This window comes from Heterodontus francisci, chromosome 22 (assembly GCF_036365525.1).
Source record: "Heterodontus francisci isolate sHetFra1 chromosome 22, sHetFra1.hap1, whole genome shotgun sequence".
NCBI classification, from domain to species: Eukaryota; Metazoa; Chordata; class Chondrichthyes; order Heterodontiformes; family Heterodontidae; genus Heterodontus; species Heterodontus francisci.
In genome coordinates this window covers 79,465,874-79,484,519 of record NC_090392.1, presented here as the reverse complement: position 1 = coordinate 79,484,519, position 18,646 = coordinate 79,465,874, and the positions used below count along the sequence as shown (strand labels likewise).

The following is an 18,646-nucleotide window of genomic DNA, read 5'->3' as shown; positions in this document are numbered from 1 at the left end:
GCCAGTGTTGTAGCTGTACTGGAACAGCTTGTTTAAGGGTGCAGCTAGTTCTGGAGCACAGGTCTTCAGTACTATTGCTGGAATGTTGTCAGGGCCCATAGCCTTTGCAGTATCCAGTGCCTTCAGTCGTTTCTTGATATCACACAGAGTGAATTGAATTAGCGAAGACTGGCATCTGTGATGCTGGGGACTTCAGGAGGAGGCAGAGATGGATCATCCACTTGGCACTTCTGGCTGAAGTTGGGTGCAAATGCTTCAGCCTTGGCTCCTACATCTCTCTCTCATACACAGTCATCCAGGTTGGTAGCATTCATGTAAAATGAAACAAAAGAATGAATGCTTCAGTTCAATGAGAAAGCTACAATTCTCTGGAGATACCATTGGAGGCACTTAAACCTTTTTTGAGGGGTTGATAGATACATTTCACTTCAATGCCCAAAAAAAATTAAGAACGTATGATTCAGAATTGGAAAAGGTGAAAAGAGAGAGTCAAATTCTATGTGCAAAGGGAAATTGCAAACCAAGCAGAAATTACTAGACTAAATGTGGCTTAAACACTTGGATATTCAGCCAGGCAGAAGCTACTCGCTCTCCGATAAAAGCTGTATATTATAAACATAGATAACACTCTGAAATTACTGAGATGGCAACTGGGGAAAAAGAATTGAGACAAAAAAAATTACTCAAACTGAGCCAGAAGGGACAGTTGGGTGGGTGGATTAATATGGCATTACTGCAAGATTATGGAAAAACATTGATCAAATATGACAAATGAGGGACTATGGAGGTAGGTTTTTATATCCTATCAATTCAATTCATTTAAAAAAATCTTTCAAAAAACAAAAGACTCCTACAGAAGCCAATCACAGTGCCCAAAAAAATAAAATTTGTCATGGTATCAGGGAGATTATGGGGTGGTGACAAATTGACTTGCTGTAAAGTTATACTTTGTGTTTATCTCAGACTGCCAGGACCGCTGGTGAGGTCCAAGGAAGCCAGTGGAGCAGCTGCGTTCGTCATTAAACTGTGCTAATTCCTGTAATTGCCTGAACCAGGGAAGTTCAATATTATCAGGCTCTCATTCTCTTGTAGTTTGATGGTCAAGTATTAAATAGCCTGGTGTTAGCAGACTGACAGTAAGTTAATAATTAAGCTGTAGTGGAGCTTGCGTTAGTGTTCTCACTCTCACCAGCACACCCTCACACTGCTCAGTGCCACTGACACAATGAACTGCTCACCACCAATTATCCAACCAGCAACTAAATATTGGTGTTACACAACTTATGGCTTGCACAGAGTGAAACTGGAGCAATTATTCCAAGCCTTCCAAAAATCAGCAGACTGTCGTCATTAGCAGACCTCGTCCTCTTTACAAAAATCCATCATCTTCTGTAACAACTGGGGATATTGTTCTGCATTTCATTTGTTACAGGGCAAACCGGCACCATTAACGTTACAAAGCAAAGTCTTTGATAGTGGTGTCCAACCTCCTCTTATCCCCTCAGGTCATTTTGCGGAGAACGTGCAACCCTGACGAGGGCAGTTTTGATGCCCTGCTGTTTCCTGGATAGATTAGTGCTCCTCGTTCGCTTTGATGTGTTCCTAGACACCACAATGCTAATCAAGCATTTAAAGATACCGTTTAGACAAACTTTCAAAAGATAGGAGGCCAGAGGAGGAAGAGCCAACATAAGCGTTACACTTCAGTGAAGAAACAAGCTCAACATTTTCTGGCAAAAAAAAAAATCACAGGCCAGTTGAGGAGGGAAAAGATGAACTAATTCCTACTTTTACCAAGTCATAATTTACATTGTGTAAGCAACTAAAACTGGGAACATAGTAAAAGAACCTTGGGTTACAATACAATTTCATTTTAACTTCCTACACATTGATAGGTTTCTACTCATGGTATACACAGACAGCACAAAAGACTTTGGACAATGTGACCGTGCTGTGAGACCCTGAGCTGAAGCAGGGGGCAGTTACTGCACCAGTAATCCACTGAACATTGGAATTTCAGGCAGGTCACAAAAGGAAAAAGGATTAAAGTAATTCTCAGCATCATTAATGCTGGATTTTCCAGAGATTTTTTCCTTTCTTAAAATAACAAGTGCAAAACCCTGTGCAAAGTTTGGACAGTTTGTCAACCACGTGAGCAGATTTTTCCTTTACTCCCAATGACGCTACAGTATTCACTGAAGTTAGATGTGTTATAATTCACAACATGCAATAAGAACCTCTCTGCACTTTCGATCTTTAACTGCAAATCCCTTCTGTAAAAGGTCATTCAATTCCCAAATTATCCCTAAAATGGAATAAAACTCAAACAAAAAAAAACTGCAAAATTTCAAAGCCGGTACATAACCATATAAACAACAACGTGCATTTATATGGCACCTTTATCTCGTAAAAGTGCTTCACATGAGCAAAGAAAGTTTAACACCAAAACACAGCCAAAGAGGTAGGCATTAAGGAGCAACTGGAGACAATTAAGATGCAACAAGGTGATCTGTATCTCAGTTCCATTGACCCGCCTTTGCTGCACAACCCTCAATACCCTTACCTCAACAAAAATCTATCTATCTATCTCAGTCTTGAAAAGTTAAATTAACGCAGCATCCAAAAGCCATTTTCCAGACTTCCACTACCCTTTGTGTGACAAAATGCTTCTTGATTTTACTCCTGAGTAACTGAGCTCTAATTAAGATTATGCCTCTTGCTCTGGACTCCTCCAAACCAATGCAAATAGTTTGTCTGTATCTGCCCTATTAAATCAAGATCACTTTAACGATCTTGAGTAGGTCATCCTTCAATCTTCTAAACTCAATGAAATAAATGACATATTTACACAATCTGCCTTCATGGTCTCACCCTTTAATCCTGCTATCGTTCTCGTGAACCTGCACTGCATGCTTTCTGAGGCCAATATATCTCTCCTGAGATTTAGAGCCCAAAACTGAACAGAGTTCTTGAGATGAGGTTTGAGGAAGGCCCTGTACAACTGAGCCCAACTTCTTCCCCTTTATATTCCAACCCCTTTGACAGAAGGCTCAACAGCTGATTAGCCTTTGTGATCACTATTTGTACCCATGCACTCGCTTTCAGTGATGCATGTACCTGGACTCCTAAATCCCTTTGATCCTTCGCTGCTCCTAGTCTCACGCCATAGAGAAAATATTCTAATTTGTCTTTCACTGATCCGTACTGGCTAATCGCACACTGAACTCTATCTGGTATAGTTTTGTCCACTTATATGCCTATTTCTTTTTCAAACCTCTTGCTACCATCTAAACAAATGACTGTGGAAAAGTGAACAGTGCAAGTCACAGAAAAACAAAAACAAAAACAGAACTTGCTGTAAATACTCAGCAGCTCTGGAAGCATCTGTGGAGAGAGAAGCGGAGTTAACGTTTCAGGCCAGCGACCTTTCAGCATGACATTGAGCTCTTCTTCCGTCGCCTTCGCCTCCGGGCTCACTTCTTTGACCAGGAGTCCTCCCCCTGACCAGCAGACCCATTCACCCACCTCCGGCATTCTCCCTCTACCTGGACACCTCCCTCTGGCCTCTTACTCGCTCTTGATCTTTTCATTGATAACTGTTGGCGAGACATCAGCCATCTCAATTTCTCCATTCCCCTCACTCACTCTAACCTGTCTCCCCCTGAAAAACCAATTCTGATGAAAGGTCACTGACCCGAAATGTTAACTCTTTCTCTCCACAGATGCTGCCAGACCTGCACTTTCTGCTTCAGTTTCAGATTTCCATCATCTGCAGTATTTTGCTTTTGTATAGTGTGCTTGGCAGACTAACCTCAAGATCTATGTCCAGTGCTAGGCACTGAGACACAAGTCATGGAAGCAGAAAAGAGACACAATATTGATACCTAGTAACATTATGAGAAACTCAAGATTTTTCACCTTGGAAAAAGTACCCAAGATCTTCGATGTGTGCAAGGTGGTAAACTAAAAAAGTAAATTCAGAATATTACTTTAAATTAAAGTGAGCGTGTAGAACAATGTCACAGACTCAAACCAGCTAAATGCAAATTTAAGATTTGAGAAAGTCCTCCACAAAGAGTGATTGTTACTGACACCAAGCCAATGGAGGGTATATTAGAGAACCGAGGATGAGTCGGAAGAGGTAGTAGAGAGGAAGACGAGTTAAAAGAGAGAATTTCAGATTGTGGGGTCTAGGTAGCTGAAAGTACAGCCACCAATGCTGGGACGAAGGGAGGAGACTCACATACGAGGCCAGTCAGGAAAAATGAGTCCAGAGTATGAATTAAATCCGAGAAAGGCAGTTGGTGAAGGAGGATACTGGAGCCAATCTTTACTCAGTCTTGTGTTTATTTAGGAGTGAAACATTACATGCATATACCTCTAAACTCAACCGCCACACAATTTCAGTACATGTCTCTTTATATGCAGGCAGAGGCGTTAATGTGGCCTTACTTGAGCGCATATAATTAAACACAACTCCAAGTGGGGACTGTAATGCTGGCAGGAGGTTACAAAGATAGAAATAGCAACAGACCAATATCAGAATTTTAAATTTGAGACATTGGAGGATCAGTAGCCAACTTATATTGGCCCTCAACAAAACAAAATAATTAAACTTTGATAACCAACAAACCTTACAAGACAAACCTTACTGATAACCAACTGTAATTAGACAATTGCCTTGAAAGAGCACAATACCATGTTAGCAAGATAATACATTGTGCATTATTGCATTTCTGTTCTTCTAAAACAGTGTATTGTTTGAGTTAACACGAACAATGCCACCAGATGTTTGCTCACCATAAAGGTGGTATGACACATGCAGAACTCACCTCCTTCACGTCACAATTAAAAAGATGAAAGAACGAGCTTCCGTTATAGAGCTCCCTTCCTGACCTCAGGACCCAAAGTGTTTTCCAACCAATTAAATACATTTCAAGCGCACTCACTGTTGTAATGTAGGAAATGTGGTAAACAATTTGCCCTCAGCAAGGACAAAACAGCAATGAGACAAAAGGCCAATTTTTTTTTTTTTTAAACGTGATATGGGTTGGGGGATATTATAGGCAAATTTATTCTAGGCAAATCTCTTGCACTTGATTAGACTAGAAGCAAATTTCTAATGATCTTGTTTTTAAAGAGAGAGATAGCCAGCTGTTTAGAACAGAGAAAAAGAATATAAGAAATAGCAGGAGTAGGCCATACTACCCCTTGAGGCTACTTTGCTATTCAATAAGATCATGGTTAGTATTCTACCTCAACTCCACCTTCCTGCACTATCCCCATATCCCTCGATTCCCTTAGGTGTCCAAAAATCAATTAATCTCAGCCTTGAATATACAGCCATCTGTGGTAGAGAATTCCAAAGATTCACAACCCTCTTCTCAACTCGACCCCTTTTCCTGAGACTATGCCCCCCAGTTCTAGAAACAGCCCATAAGCAGCTACCCTGTCAAGCCCTCTCAATCAGATCACCTCTCATTCTTCTGAACTTGAGAGTTTATAGGTTAATTCTACTCAATCTCTCCTCTTAAGACAACCCTCGCATTCCAGGAGTAAAACTAGTAAATCTTTGTTGCAGCCCCTCTAAGACAAGTATATACTTCCTTAGGTATGGGGACCAAAACTGTACACATTACTCCAGGTGTGGTCTCATCAAAGCCCTGTACAATTACAGCAAAACTTCCTCTCAAACCACACAAAATACCTTATCATCAGCCAGACTGTCTGTAATCTACTGCTTAAAAAAATAGCAACTGTACTTTAATGAAAAATGTAAGGCATTCCTTTTTGGCTTCCAACTTGAAGCCTGAAGAACAATGCAGTGCTAATTTAACTCCCAAAAGTTCCCCCAAACAATTAAACTTTGATCTTTATTAGACTTTGCCACTTTAAAACACAGCTACATCTTATAATACTACTACATTTCATGGGTAACCTACTTAAAGGCCAGCTCAGGACTGCAAATAAAACTACACCCGAACCCGACAGAACCACTTCCAACCCCGAGCCCGACCAGAGTCCTTTCATTTTTTTCCCGGTGCCCGACCCATCGGTGAAAAACCATTTTTCACTTTGTTGCTTATCTGCGCAAACTTAAAATAACTGTAACAAAACCACCTTTCAAGTCCAAAAAGTATATTAACATTGGAGCCACTTAGAGGTGGTGATAGAGGGTGTCCGACCCGGCCTGACCCGTGCCCGAACCCGACAGACGTCATTGGGTCCTGTCAGGTCCAGGTTGGGTCACCGGCCTTGAAAACTACTATGGTTCTACTCAGCCCCATGAGCAATATCACAGGAGTTTGACTAGCATACATGGAAACAAATTTATCTGGCTCATTCCTGTCACACATGCAAATGTGTATTACATTTTGAAATGAAAAAGTAGAAAAAAGTCCGTCTGCCCTCAGAGTAGCTCGTGTGTTACACTGCACAACGCACCTGTTCTTATGCTCGTTATTACAGCAGAAGACGGAAGACTTTAACAAACTTGCAGAATGCAGGTGTAATTGGCAAATGACCTTCAATACAGATAAGTGTGAGGTAATACATTTTGGAAAGAATAAGGAGGTCACATACTCCATGGAAATTAAGCGTCTAAATGTGGTACAGGGATCCGAGCGTACAGATACACAGATCACTAGAAGTAGCAGCACTGTTAATAAGGCCACAAAAAAAAAGCAAACAAAGCACTGGGGTGCTGGGATAGAACATAGAACTTATATAGAACCTATAGATCAGTACTGTGGAGTACTGTGAACTGTACTGGTCTCCATATTCTAAGAAGGATTTACGGGAATTGGAGAGGTGCAAAAAAAAAATTACTAGAATGATAACTGAAAGGTTATACCCATCAGGAAAGATTGAACAGGTTGGGGCTTTTCTCCTCTAGGAAAAAATAAAAGAGAAAACTGCCGGATGGTCCGATATCAATCTTCAAGGTTACAAAAGGGTTTGATCGGGTAGACGGAAAGATGATGTTTCTACTTCCGGGTGAGACCAGAACTTGAGAGTATATAAATAGAAGGATCGTCACTAATAAATCCAATAGGGAATTCAGGAGAAACCCCAGAGAGTGGTGAGAATGTAGAAATTGCTACCACAAGAAATAGTTGAGACAAATAGCGTAGATACATTTAAGAGGAAGCTAGATACATACATGAGGGAGAAAGGAATAGAAGGATATGTTGATGGCCTTCGATGGAGAGGGGTAGGAGGAGACTTGAGCGGGGCATAAACATCACATGGATCTGTTGCGCTGAATGACCTGCTACTGCGCTGTAAATACTTTATAATAGCTTCCAACTTTCCATAAGTAGCATCACAGGCTGTTATATATATATATATATATAAAGAAAGTTTAACCACATCAGACATTACTATTTTATTATAAAGATTTAAAACAATCTACCCATAATATATTAAAAATCTTGCGTCTGTTTGCACTTCCTGTCAACTTTTTCCATTAATTTCTATGTCCACATTTTATTGTGGAAACTTGCCATGTAAGCATGTCACAGTAATTCCACCCTCTAGCTAGTAGTGGCACTTTACCACCTCAGTTTTCTCTCTCCCAGCTCTACCCAATTCCCAAATTGACCTACATTTTGCTATTTAACAGTTAAATAAACCATTAAATAAAAATTATAAAAATAAGGACAGAGTAGATCACTTTAAAATGGGAACTAAATTAAATTTTCATCTCCTAGTTAATTATGCCTCACCCACTAATCCTATTCCACAATTAAGCCCAATTTTTCCTTAGAAGCTATTAAGGATTATCGCCTCATCACAATCAGCTATTCCTAGAACTAAACCTCAAGTAGATTCCAACTTGTAATTCACTACCATATATCCAGTACATTTATGAAAACATGGCTTAAATTGCAGCCGGCAACTCAAAATTAATAGCATCTATTATTCTACATGCCAAACAGTTGCTAGTCTTTAGTTAGTTATTGTATATAATTAATTTACAATGACAAATCAGACTGAAGTGATCCCCTACCTTTATTTTGGGGGGGGGGGACAGCTCTTTATTACTCCATAATAACAAGCAATTTAATAATTAACCACCTTCCATCAAATTGTCAGGGTCAGAAGGGCTAATTTTAATAACACTAATTACTAAAATGCTAGATGTGAGCAAAGCGAAACAGTTTCAGACAATTTTCATTGTCTGATTGGGACTTTTTAATACTGCCTTAGGGACCCGATGTGTCAAATGGCCCTTTTATTGCAAAAGCTGCCTCTACAGCAGCCGAAAGACAGACAACTGCATGTGAGCAAGGTGTTTTCTTTAAGTAAAAAGATGTAGTTTTGCAATTTAGGGGTCATTCCTGCTCCAAAGCTGGCACCAAAGTGGCTGGCATAACATGTGCTTCCCACCAGAAGTCCCATCTTCACACTCCTGGCAGATGTCCATCCTGTAATGGCTGAGGAAACTGAGACTTGGGCTGACAATTGCTGGAAAGCATTACCTGAAGAGAGGTATGAAAATACAAACTATATGCAGAAGATAACGCCTACCATGACTGGCTGCAGATAGGCAAGCAGCCAAGGCTGAAGCTCTATGTCGGCAGCTAGTGGAACCACTATTCTGTGTTATGTGGTGCAGGTCCAAGCTGTGGTCAAGGACAGTGATTATGCACTCATACTTAATGGTGAACTGTGCTGCTTGAGAGAAGCTCCTGTTGCCAACCAAGAGGGAATTCAAACCTGCACCCATTGTCTATCAACTCAGGTGACTAGACTCCTTGAGTGGGAGGTGGCTCCAAGATGGCACAGTATTGCAGAGCACTAATAATGACTGATGAGAGACACCGTCTCATTATAGGAACCTAGTGTAGGAGACCCTTCACTGGTTATAAAGGGCAGGGAGTTGGGGGGGGGGTGTGGGGGTGGGGGGGGGGGAAGTCAAATTCTTCTCACTCAGCCCCAGAAAACACAGCAAGCCAACACTCTACTGGGTACATTGGTCCTAGACAGGCAGCAAGGTGCTCAATGGTATGTACGGAGAAGCTGCTCAGTTTCAGCTGGTTAAAGTCGAGCAGTACCTCGAGGCACACTTGCTCTGCCAACCCGACCCTAGGTTCTTTGAACCTGGGTAAATGGGCTGTGCAGCTCTTTGGAGAGAATGTGCACCCAGACCAGGCTAACAGAAATTTTGCTGATCTATATTTCCCAGTAATGCGGGTCAGAGACTCCAAGCTGCTGATGGGTTTCCAAGCATATCAGATAACTAGCTGGCCAAAACAAAGCAAAGGCTGGTGAAAAGTGCATAAAGGCAACCAGAAACAGAAAAGCTGCCTTCACTCCCAATATTTGTATTGCCATCACTGTATAAACCCATGAAGCTTTTAGAATGATTTTGTTCAAAGAAGCACATTAAACCCATTTCTTTCAAAGCTTTAAACAAAGAGGTGGCAGCTGGGAACATATGTTCCCGACCTTGACCTCAACCCCTCAATTAGTTCAAGCATTTTATCTCAAACTTCCACACGATCTATACACCAGGTATGAAACAGACCTACAGGACAGGGATGGGACCGGCCAGTTGGTCACCATGTCCAACCACAAAACAAAACCTACAAGCAACAGGTAGCCTGTGAATTCTGGTTGTCTATTCCAGGGCTTTTTTTTTTAAATTTAGAAAGTAATCCATATTCTTTAATAAGCAAATCAGTAGCCCCACGGGAGGCTCTAACAGATTAAATGATTATAGAAACAAACCTGTTAATGACCTCTGCAATTTGTTTTCACCACTTCCCATCATAAATTAAATTGAGAAATCAGCTCTCTGTACACTTGCAGCATAATGGAGGTCTTCAATCTACCACTACAATAATATACTCTTAAAAGGGACACTGTTCTTTGGGATGTGGGCGACGCTGGCTCGGCCAGCATTTATTGCCCATCCCTAATTGCCCTAAGGTGGTGGTGAGCCACCTTCTTGAACCACTGCAGTCCGAGTGGTGTAGGTACGCCCACAGTACTGTTAAGGAGGGAGATCCAGTAGTGACTATGGTTACAGCTACTGGTAGGGCAAGTATAATCATTAACTACTGTTTCACTGAAGTGTGAACGCTTCCACCACACCATCAGTCTAGGAAACAGAAAACTTTCAATTCTGCCAGACAGTTGCCACTACACCTCAGCAGGAACATCAGAAAAACAGATTTGCAGTCAGCCTGCGTGCACTCTCCCACCTGATGGGGGACACAGGCTATACCATCAATCGCTATTTGGTTTTAACTGCTCAGTAAAGAGCCACACACAAAACCCATATATACTTATATGTGCCTACTTATACAGTTGAAAATATAGAGAAGCCCTACAGCATAGCAGATACAATCGCTGTCAGCTAAGATTCAGGGTAGACACAAGTGTTGTGGGTGATAAGAACAAGGAGTAGGTTATGCAGTCCCAAACCTGCTCCACCAATCAACAAGAGCATGGCTGAACATCTACATCAACTCCACTTTCCCACTCTATTCCCACATCCTTAGATATTTGGGAATCAACTGATCTGTCTTGAATATACAGTGCGACTGAGCAGCCCTGTGGCATACAGAATTCCAAAGACTGACAACTCAGGAAAGAAATTTCTCATCTGACTCCTAACTGGTTGAACCCTTTTATGACCCTTTAGTTCTAAATTCTCCAGGCAAGGGAAAAACAAGCTCTCAGCATCTGCCTCGTCAAGCTCTCCAATATCATGATAATATCACTTTGTCTGCAACTTTCCCATATATGTTCATAGTTCACTTGTATCGGTCCCTTCTGCATTCATGTCTGTCTGATATTCAGGCAACTATTGTTTCCTTCTGTGAAAGTGTTTCATGTGTCCATAACAACATCAGCAATCTGTGTACACCACATGGGTGTCTGTGTACCTGTGACCACTATACATCTGGTCTGTACTCTCAGCTATGCATCTATTGTTGGCCTAAACATCTCTCAATGCCTGTTGCATATCAATTCATCTGTTCCTGTACTGGAGGACTCAGAAGGCTAAACGCAGTCTCACATCATGCAGACTCTAATGAAGAGACAACAATTTGCTTTTAGGTTCGAACTGCAGTTCGCCAGGGAGACGATAACATTCCTTATGCCTCAATGGAGTTTAGTCATTTACTGACCTGGATACTTGTTTACAAGCCACTTCCTCACAATAAACTGCACTAATTGGAAGTGCCTTACAGGCTCAGTATTTTCTGTAGTGCAGTGGCCATTTCCCAAAGAACAGCAAAAAGTACAGTGGTACAATATTACACTCCAAAATAGAAAGAAACATAAATGATGTGAGAGTGGGAATGCTTCCTAGCTGCAACCAACTTATTACATTGGCGACTTCACTAGTTTGGATTCTAGTTGTGTTGAAGAACATCCCACTGTCCAAATGAACCTTCTCAAAGAGGCTCCACACTACGCAGTCTCTCACTCTAAGACTATCATATGAAGGATTTCTTCATATGTAGTGCTCTCTAATTGTTCAGATGCAGACCAGGAAGATTCCAGTTTTGATCTATGATCTGTACTAGCTTAGTCAATGTCAAAAGTGGCAGTGAAGAGGGGGAGAACGACTTGCTTCAATTGACCTCAGCAAGTCGAGAAGAGGGGAAAAAACCCACCAGGGTTTCCACTGATTATTGTATAGCAACTGTGTGTCAGATAAGGCCAGGACCATGTACAACTGTAATGAACCACACCACTGACAGATAGCACGCACTACCAAGCCCAGTTCATAACTAACAGTCACCTGAAGTATCAATTGGGCCACCACAAGTAATTGAACCTCACCCACCGACGAGGGATGAGACACAAAAGTATCAAGTGAAAGGAATGGGAAACAGTGACAGAGCAATGTATCCACCACAGCTATGGTGAATGGAACTCTAGAAAATACAATATGGATCTCTGTAAAAGGGCAAAGTCGCTACTCGTCAAAGCCCATACTACAGGACACCATCAAGACTGAAGAGTTAAGAGATGAGGCAAGTCATAAGACAGTGACTAGATGCTTAAAGCCTGAATATTGTAGGACCCTTATAGTGGAGAAACAAGATACGATGAGTCTTAATTTCAACGTTAGAGAGGGAGGGGATGTAGAAGAGTCTCCGAGATGTGGGAGCAGTAATCACGCCCGGAACAGACCTGTGCATTAGAGAGACGTGATGTCGAGAGTACAAAATAGCATTTGGCATGAAAGAGGAAACCAAGCTTCCCAGAGGAAACGTCGATGCTGGAGGTGATGTGGGTAATGAGGCCAATGGATAAAGGAGGACTTTGGGCCCCCACATTGTTTATGATGGTAAGGAAAATTTAAAGAAAATTTGCATTCCGTGGACACTTTCATACTGAGCGGAAGATTCGAACTACATTTGTAAAGATCTGAAATACTTTGGCTGCTCATCATATGGGAATGCTACATACTGTATCCGAGACGACCACTATCATCTTTAGAAAAAAAACTGAAGACATTACAAATATTCCAAAGTAACTAAATTGCAAATCAGTCCTTAATGTTTCTTTTAAACCCAAGTACAAAGAATGATTTCACCCACCTGTCCTATTTGAAAGATGCTTAAAAAGAGAAGTGATGCACATTGGAATTTGCAGGATGCAGATCTGAAGTGTTACAGCCATTCTCGCCAGAGGCTGTGAAACTGTCAGTCGATGACTGCAATCCACCAGTGTGATGTAAAAAAGGAAAATGGTTTTATGTGTTCCTCTGGTACCACTATCTGTCACTGAGCATGGCACACTGAATTTTGCTGAGTGCATGTTGTTGCTGATTTGAACAGTGAACAAAGGGCAAATATAGATTATAGTCGGTGCAATAAAAGCAAAATACTGCAGATACTGGAAAACTGAAATGAAAAACAGAAAATGCAGGAAATACTCAGCAGATCTGGCAGCATCTGTGGAGAAAGAAGCAGCGTTAATGTTTCTGATCCATGATGTGTCAATGCTGACTGCAGTATTTCCAACCTTTTCTGTTTTTAGAGATGGAGAACAGACCCATTTCATTTCAAAACAGATTTGGCAGTCCTCTCAGAGGCAGAGCTGCGAAGTGTAATGCACTAATCAAACAAAGGAAGCTTTGGTGGATCAGACACATCCGCAGAATGGATGACTGTCACATACCCAAGGACCTTCTGTATGGTAAGGCAGCTGGGGCGAGATGACCAGTGGGGCGTCCAAAGCTCTGCTTCAAAGATGCTTGCCAGTGTAACATGAAGGCCCTCAACATCCGACTATCGCACTTGGGAGTCACTAGCTGGCAAAAGAGGGAAATCCCGACATCCTGTTGGCTGGCGTGCACTACCATGTCAACCAGTGGCTACAGCTTGGCAACAGGCGCCAACGCCAAAAACGACAACTCATAGCGGTACTTAGCAGCTTCACGTGCAGCACTTGCGGCAGCACATGTGTCAATGATTGGCCTTCACAGCCATCAACAAAAGGTGCACCAAGAGAAGACACCCCAGCTAAATGGATTGTTTGCTGCATGTCCATCTTTTGCAAATGGAAGGATGCCAAACCGATCCTTTTTTTTTAAATAAAAACCTGGTACGCACTTAAATGTATAACAATTTTTTTTTTTTACAAGCAGGTACAAGTGAACTCAGAAATTGGCAAAGAGTTACAATTAGCTGAATTTTTCCACTCAGACCACTTATTACTTGAGCAGTGGCCTCAAACACAACAAGCCAAATGGTTTCCTCGCTTAATGCATTATATCTTAGCAGCTTTGTGGTTTGGATAAAGCCTATCCCCAGAAATGGAGGCAAAAAAGTCAAGGAAGGGAAGGGAAGAGACAGAGATGGACCATGTGAAGGGTAGAGTCTTTCTTTTTGGGCCTCCTTATCTCGAGAGACAATGGATACGCGCCTGGAGGTGGTCAGTGGGTAGAGTAGTACCCTGAAGGGTAGAGTAATTGGAAACAAAGTCAATGAGATTGTCCAGTTCAGGAAGCAGCACCAATACAGTCATCAATGTACTAGAGGAAGAGATGAGGGAAGGGGCTTGAGAAGGGCTGGAACAAGGAATGTTCCACATATCCCACAAAAAGACAGGCATGGCTTGGACTCATGTGGATACTCAACTATTCTTTACTCGTCCCAAAGATGACAGACGGAATAACTCAACGTACCAGATGACAAAAGATTGAAAACTGGCTCAACTGGGACTTGAGACATCAACAAGCCGACTTATGAAACGGCATCTGACAACATCTCAGTGGCATCTGGGACAGGCTGAGATTAACTAGGGCAAGGCAGGATATCCTATGAGCTGTTCAGCAGAACTGTACTTTTTAAAAAGAGCTTTGGCACTGTTGCAAGATTAGTTATTCTCCTCCTTTTCTATTACCCTCCCCCTGCCTGCCAGGACAAGATGCAAGTTTATAAAATGCAAGTATTACCAATATAGTGATAACACATTTCACCACAGGGCAGCAAATGTAAACATCACACAAAAATACCCAAACACACTGTATCTATGTTGGCTGTTAAAATGGTGTTACTGTTAACACACTGTACTGTGATACAGTAATTGTCACTGGATAAAACGAGCAGTGAACACTTCGACTTTTATAAAAAGACATTGTGGTATGTAACACTCAAATTAATTTATATTAAAGATCTAAACAGGATCTCTGGTTGTGGCTGTGATCAGAGATTCTGTGAGAAACATTACTCACCAAGGAGCCAGGAGTTGGCCTACGAAAGGCGGCAATTTTAGTGTTTGCAAAATGGGGAGGGGTATAAATCAGTGACGCCTGCATCAGGAGACCCTGTAAGCCTGCTTTTCTTTATCTCTTTAGATGCAAACATGCCTCATTGTTGAGCAGCTTAATCATCAGGGTGAGACTACAGAGCAGTGCTCCAACATGTTTGATGGTTAGTTGCAAATTTACCAGAGCCATTTTACAAATTAAACTTGTTTTTTTCCACTTCGGCTGCTAATTAATGAATTGCGTCAATGCAATGTAAATCCTTCAAAAACATGCAAGAGAATAGAATTAAGACAATCCTCTCTGCAGAGAGGGCACAATATCAGGATAGAATTATCCCAGCATCTCTCCCGGTCAGTATACCATGCTGCTATGTAAAGCCTTTAATAACAGACCGTGGTAAATCTCTGCTCTCTACTGACCTTAGTGGATCTGGGAGAAGCAGAATTCTATTCCCATTCTCCCAAGCAATTACCAGTGGGTTCTCAAAACTTAAATGAAAATAAATCTGGTACTGAAGCAGAATATTTATATGTGGATTCCAAAACACCTGCTCGTCCCACAGCTTCACTAGGAACATGCCCAGCTTAGCAGTGCTAACAATCAAACATGACAGAGAAGGACTAACATTATATATAATCACTGGCTGACTGTCACACAAGAAATTTGTTGTTCTTGTGCATTTTCAGAATCTTACAGCTTGTGTCAGTTGCTTGTCCCGATGCCAGTTACACTGAATCACGTACAAAATCACCACGATGGTGATGCTGCACAGCAGAAAAACACTGCAGTCCAACAGCAGCTTCACCTCAAAGCCTAAGGGTGTACAACACCAACAAACTGATCAACTTCCCAAAGTCATAAAAGAACCCACAATGCTGACACTCAGATTCCAGCTGTGCGCTCAACAATTTTTAACGACAAGGAAACAAGACCAATGATCTAGTCCACTACCTTAAAATTCAACTCATTCACAGCCTATGCCACATTCACAGCACAAACCATATCTACAGCAATCTATTAAGTTATACTCATGCAGCACAGATGAGACCCCAATACAATTATGAAAACACAGCCGGCAGTTAATAAAATTGACCAGAAAAATTCAAATCCCAGATACTAAAGCGTTCTTCAAACAGCATTTTCACTAAGGAAATTTTGCTCTCAACTTAAAAAAAGGGACATTTTTCTTGTACACATTTCAAACATTGAAAAAAATGTTTTCTGAAGGAGTTTGTAAATATAGCAATAAGACACAACACATCAGTTCAATTTAACACTGTTGTCATCGGGAACCAGTGCAGAACGCTTTGAGCACTGAGTAAGGACACACAAAACAGCCACTTCCCTCCATTTAACAGAACTGGCTATGAAAACTGTGGGGTCAAAAATTAGGATTACAAAACATCTGATTTTGGCAAGAAACATTACTGAAAGATATGTAAAGTCTTACATATTTTAATACTTAATAAATGACAGACTGAGGAGACAGATTCGTCATAAATTCTATCTGAAAACAAGAATGAGGGAACATTGGAAGAAAAAAAAAATCTCCATACATGAAGGAAAAAAGGTGGATGAGAAAGTGCAGATTATGGGAGGGAGACACACCAGTGATAGGAATTAATGATCTGAATTCCAAACTATCTTTTCTCGGAGTGTCTTCATTCAGGTTTGGATCGATTTCAGGACACGGGATCCGAGCTAATAAGAAATCTTAGATATTAAAAAATGATGTGGCCACGATTGTGGCAGGCTGATCCTTATAGTGACAGGCAGCCCCTCCCAGACCCCAGTCGGACTGGAACACATCATCCGGATTCCAATCACACAGACAGACAGAGAGAGAGAGGGAGAGAAACGTGCGGAGTTTCCCAGAAAGATGGAGCAGAAACTCTGAAAGCGGAGAGTTGGGAACAGGAGACGGATTGCGGTCGGGATGGGCTGTCTACACATTATCATGGATTCAATCAAATCAATGTCCGCTCGGTGACCAGCAGAATGCTTACAATGCCACTCAACAATATTCATTATTTGTATTGCTGTGTTCAATATTAGTTATTTAGAGCCGGTTAACCCAGTTTGTAAATGGAGCGAGATATAGAATGAGATGACGGATAATGGAGTGTGTATGTTTAGCTGGAAAATGTTGTTTGCTTTCTAATTAAATGCAATTGCAATAAATATTTAACAGCTTTAACTGGTCTCATCGTTGAGGAAAAGCCTCGGGAGCTGCTGTGAAATGGATCAAACCCGAGGCTGAAAAGACTTGCTTAGAAAGTGGCTGCGGCTTTTGCCCCATTCCTGCTGGAGCTGCCGCTCTCCCCGACCCCCACTTTCCTCCCCTTGACCCCCTTTCTCCCTCCCTCCCTCCCTCCCCCCACTCTCCTCCTCCCTCCCCCTGATCCCCACTCCCCTCCTCCCTCCCTCCCCCTGATCCCCACTGTCCTCCTCCCTCCCTCCCCCTGATCCTCACTGTCCTCCTCCCTCCCTCCCCCTGATCCCCACTCCCCTCCTCCCTCCCTCCCCCTGATCCCCACTGTCCTCCTCCCTCCCTCCCCCTGATCCCCACTGTCCTCCTCCCTCCCTCCCCCTGATCCCCACTGTCCTCCTCCCTCCCTCCCCCTGATCCCCACTGTCCTCCTCCCTCCCTCCCCCTGATCCCCACTGTCCTCCTCCCTCCCTCCCCCTGATCCTCACTGTCCTCCTCCCTCCCTCCCCCTGATCCCCACTGTCCTCCTCCCTCCCTCCCCCTGATCCCCACTCCCCTCCTCCCTCCCTCCCCCTGATCTCCACTCCCCTCCTCCCTCCCTCCCCCTGATCCCCACTCCCCTCCTCCCTCCCCCTGATCCCCACTCCCCTCCCCCCTCCCCCTGATCCCCACTCTCCTCCCCCCTCCCCCTGATCCCCACTCCCCTCCCCCCTCCTCCTGACCTCCACTTCCCTCCTCCCTCCCCATGATCCCCACTCCCCTCCTCCTTCCTGCTGATCCCCACTCCCCTCCTCCTTCCTCCTGATCCCCACTCCCCTCCTCCTTCCTCCTGATTCCCACTCTCCTCCTCCCTCCCCCTGATCCCCACTCCCCTCCCCATGATCCCCACTCCCCTCCCCATGATCCCCACTCCCCTCCCCATGATCCCCACTCCCCTCCCCATGATCCCCACTCCCCTCCTCCTTCCTGCTGATTCCCACTCTCCTCCTCCCTCCCCCTGATCCCCACTCCCCTCCCCATGATCCCCACTCCCCTCCCCATGATCCCCACTCCCCTCCCCATGATCCCCACTCCCCTCCCCATGATCCCCACTCCCCTCCTCCTTCCTGCTGATTCCCACTTCCCCTCCTCCCTCCCCCTGACCCCCACTTTCCCTGCTGCCTTTCCCCGGGACTCGGCGCAGTTTCCTACCTGGCAGCAGCACCACGAGCAGCAGCACAAGCCGAGCCGTCCTCCGGGCGCACAATCCCGGCTGCATACTGACGGCGAGCCGGGGCTGGAGGGAGAAGCCGCTCAGGAAAACCGGGGACCCTGCAGCAGGGACCGGGCTCCGAGAGGCCGCTTCCCCGGCTACCGATCCACTAAATCCCGCCGCACTGCCCGCTCCTCTTCCGCTGCCCCGATACCGAGCCGGCTTCCCCGCCGCCGCCACTCCGCCGCTGCACCGCTTCCCCGCTCCCGCTCCCCGCCGCCAGCCTCCGCAAACTGGACCAAACTCCCCGCGTCAATCACTTCCCAACCAGAGGCCGGGAGAGGCGGCCTTTCCGCAATCACTGATGTCACAACTAGGCGGGAATAAAGGCCAAATATGGGCGGAACCGGGGGCGGGGGGAGGAAAGTGGGTTAGTAACTGGTTGTGGCCATGGCAACCGCCAGCATGATTTACCTGCAGAGCTTCCAGTTAGAGAATC

The 18,646-nt window shown here is 43.7% G+C and overlaps 1 protein-coding gene across 6 annotated transcripts in view; it reads right to left on the bottom strand.

The window, feature by feature from the left end:
- Nucleotides 1–18,421, bottom strand: part of nectin1b (nectin cell adhesion molecule 1b) — a 468,850-nt gene extending 450,429 nt beyond the window's left edge. For all 6 annotated transcript variants that reach the window (XM_068054140.1, XM_068054136.1, XM_068054139.1 and 3 more), the window contains exon 1: nucleotides 18,147–18,421. In XM_068054140.1, coding sequence (XP_067910241.1) covers nucleotides 18,147–18,213 — 67 coding nt within the window. In that variant the 5' untranslated portion in view covers nucleotides 18,214–18,421. The remainder of the gene's footprint in view (nucleotides 1–18,146) is intronic.
- Nucleotides 18,422–18,646: the final 225 nt, after the last annotated feature.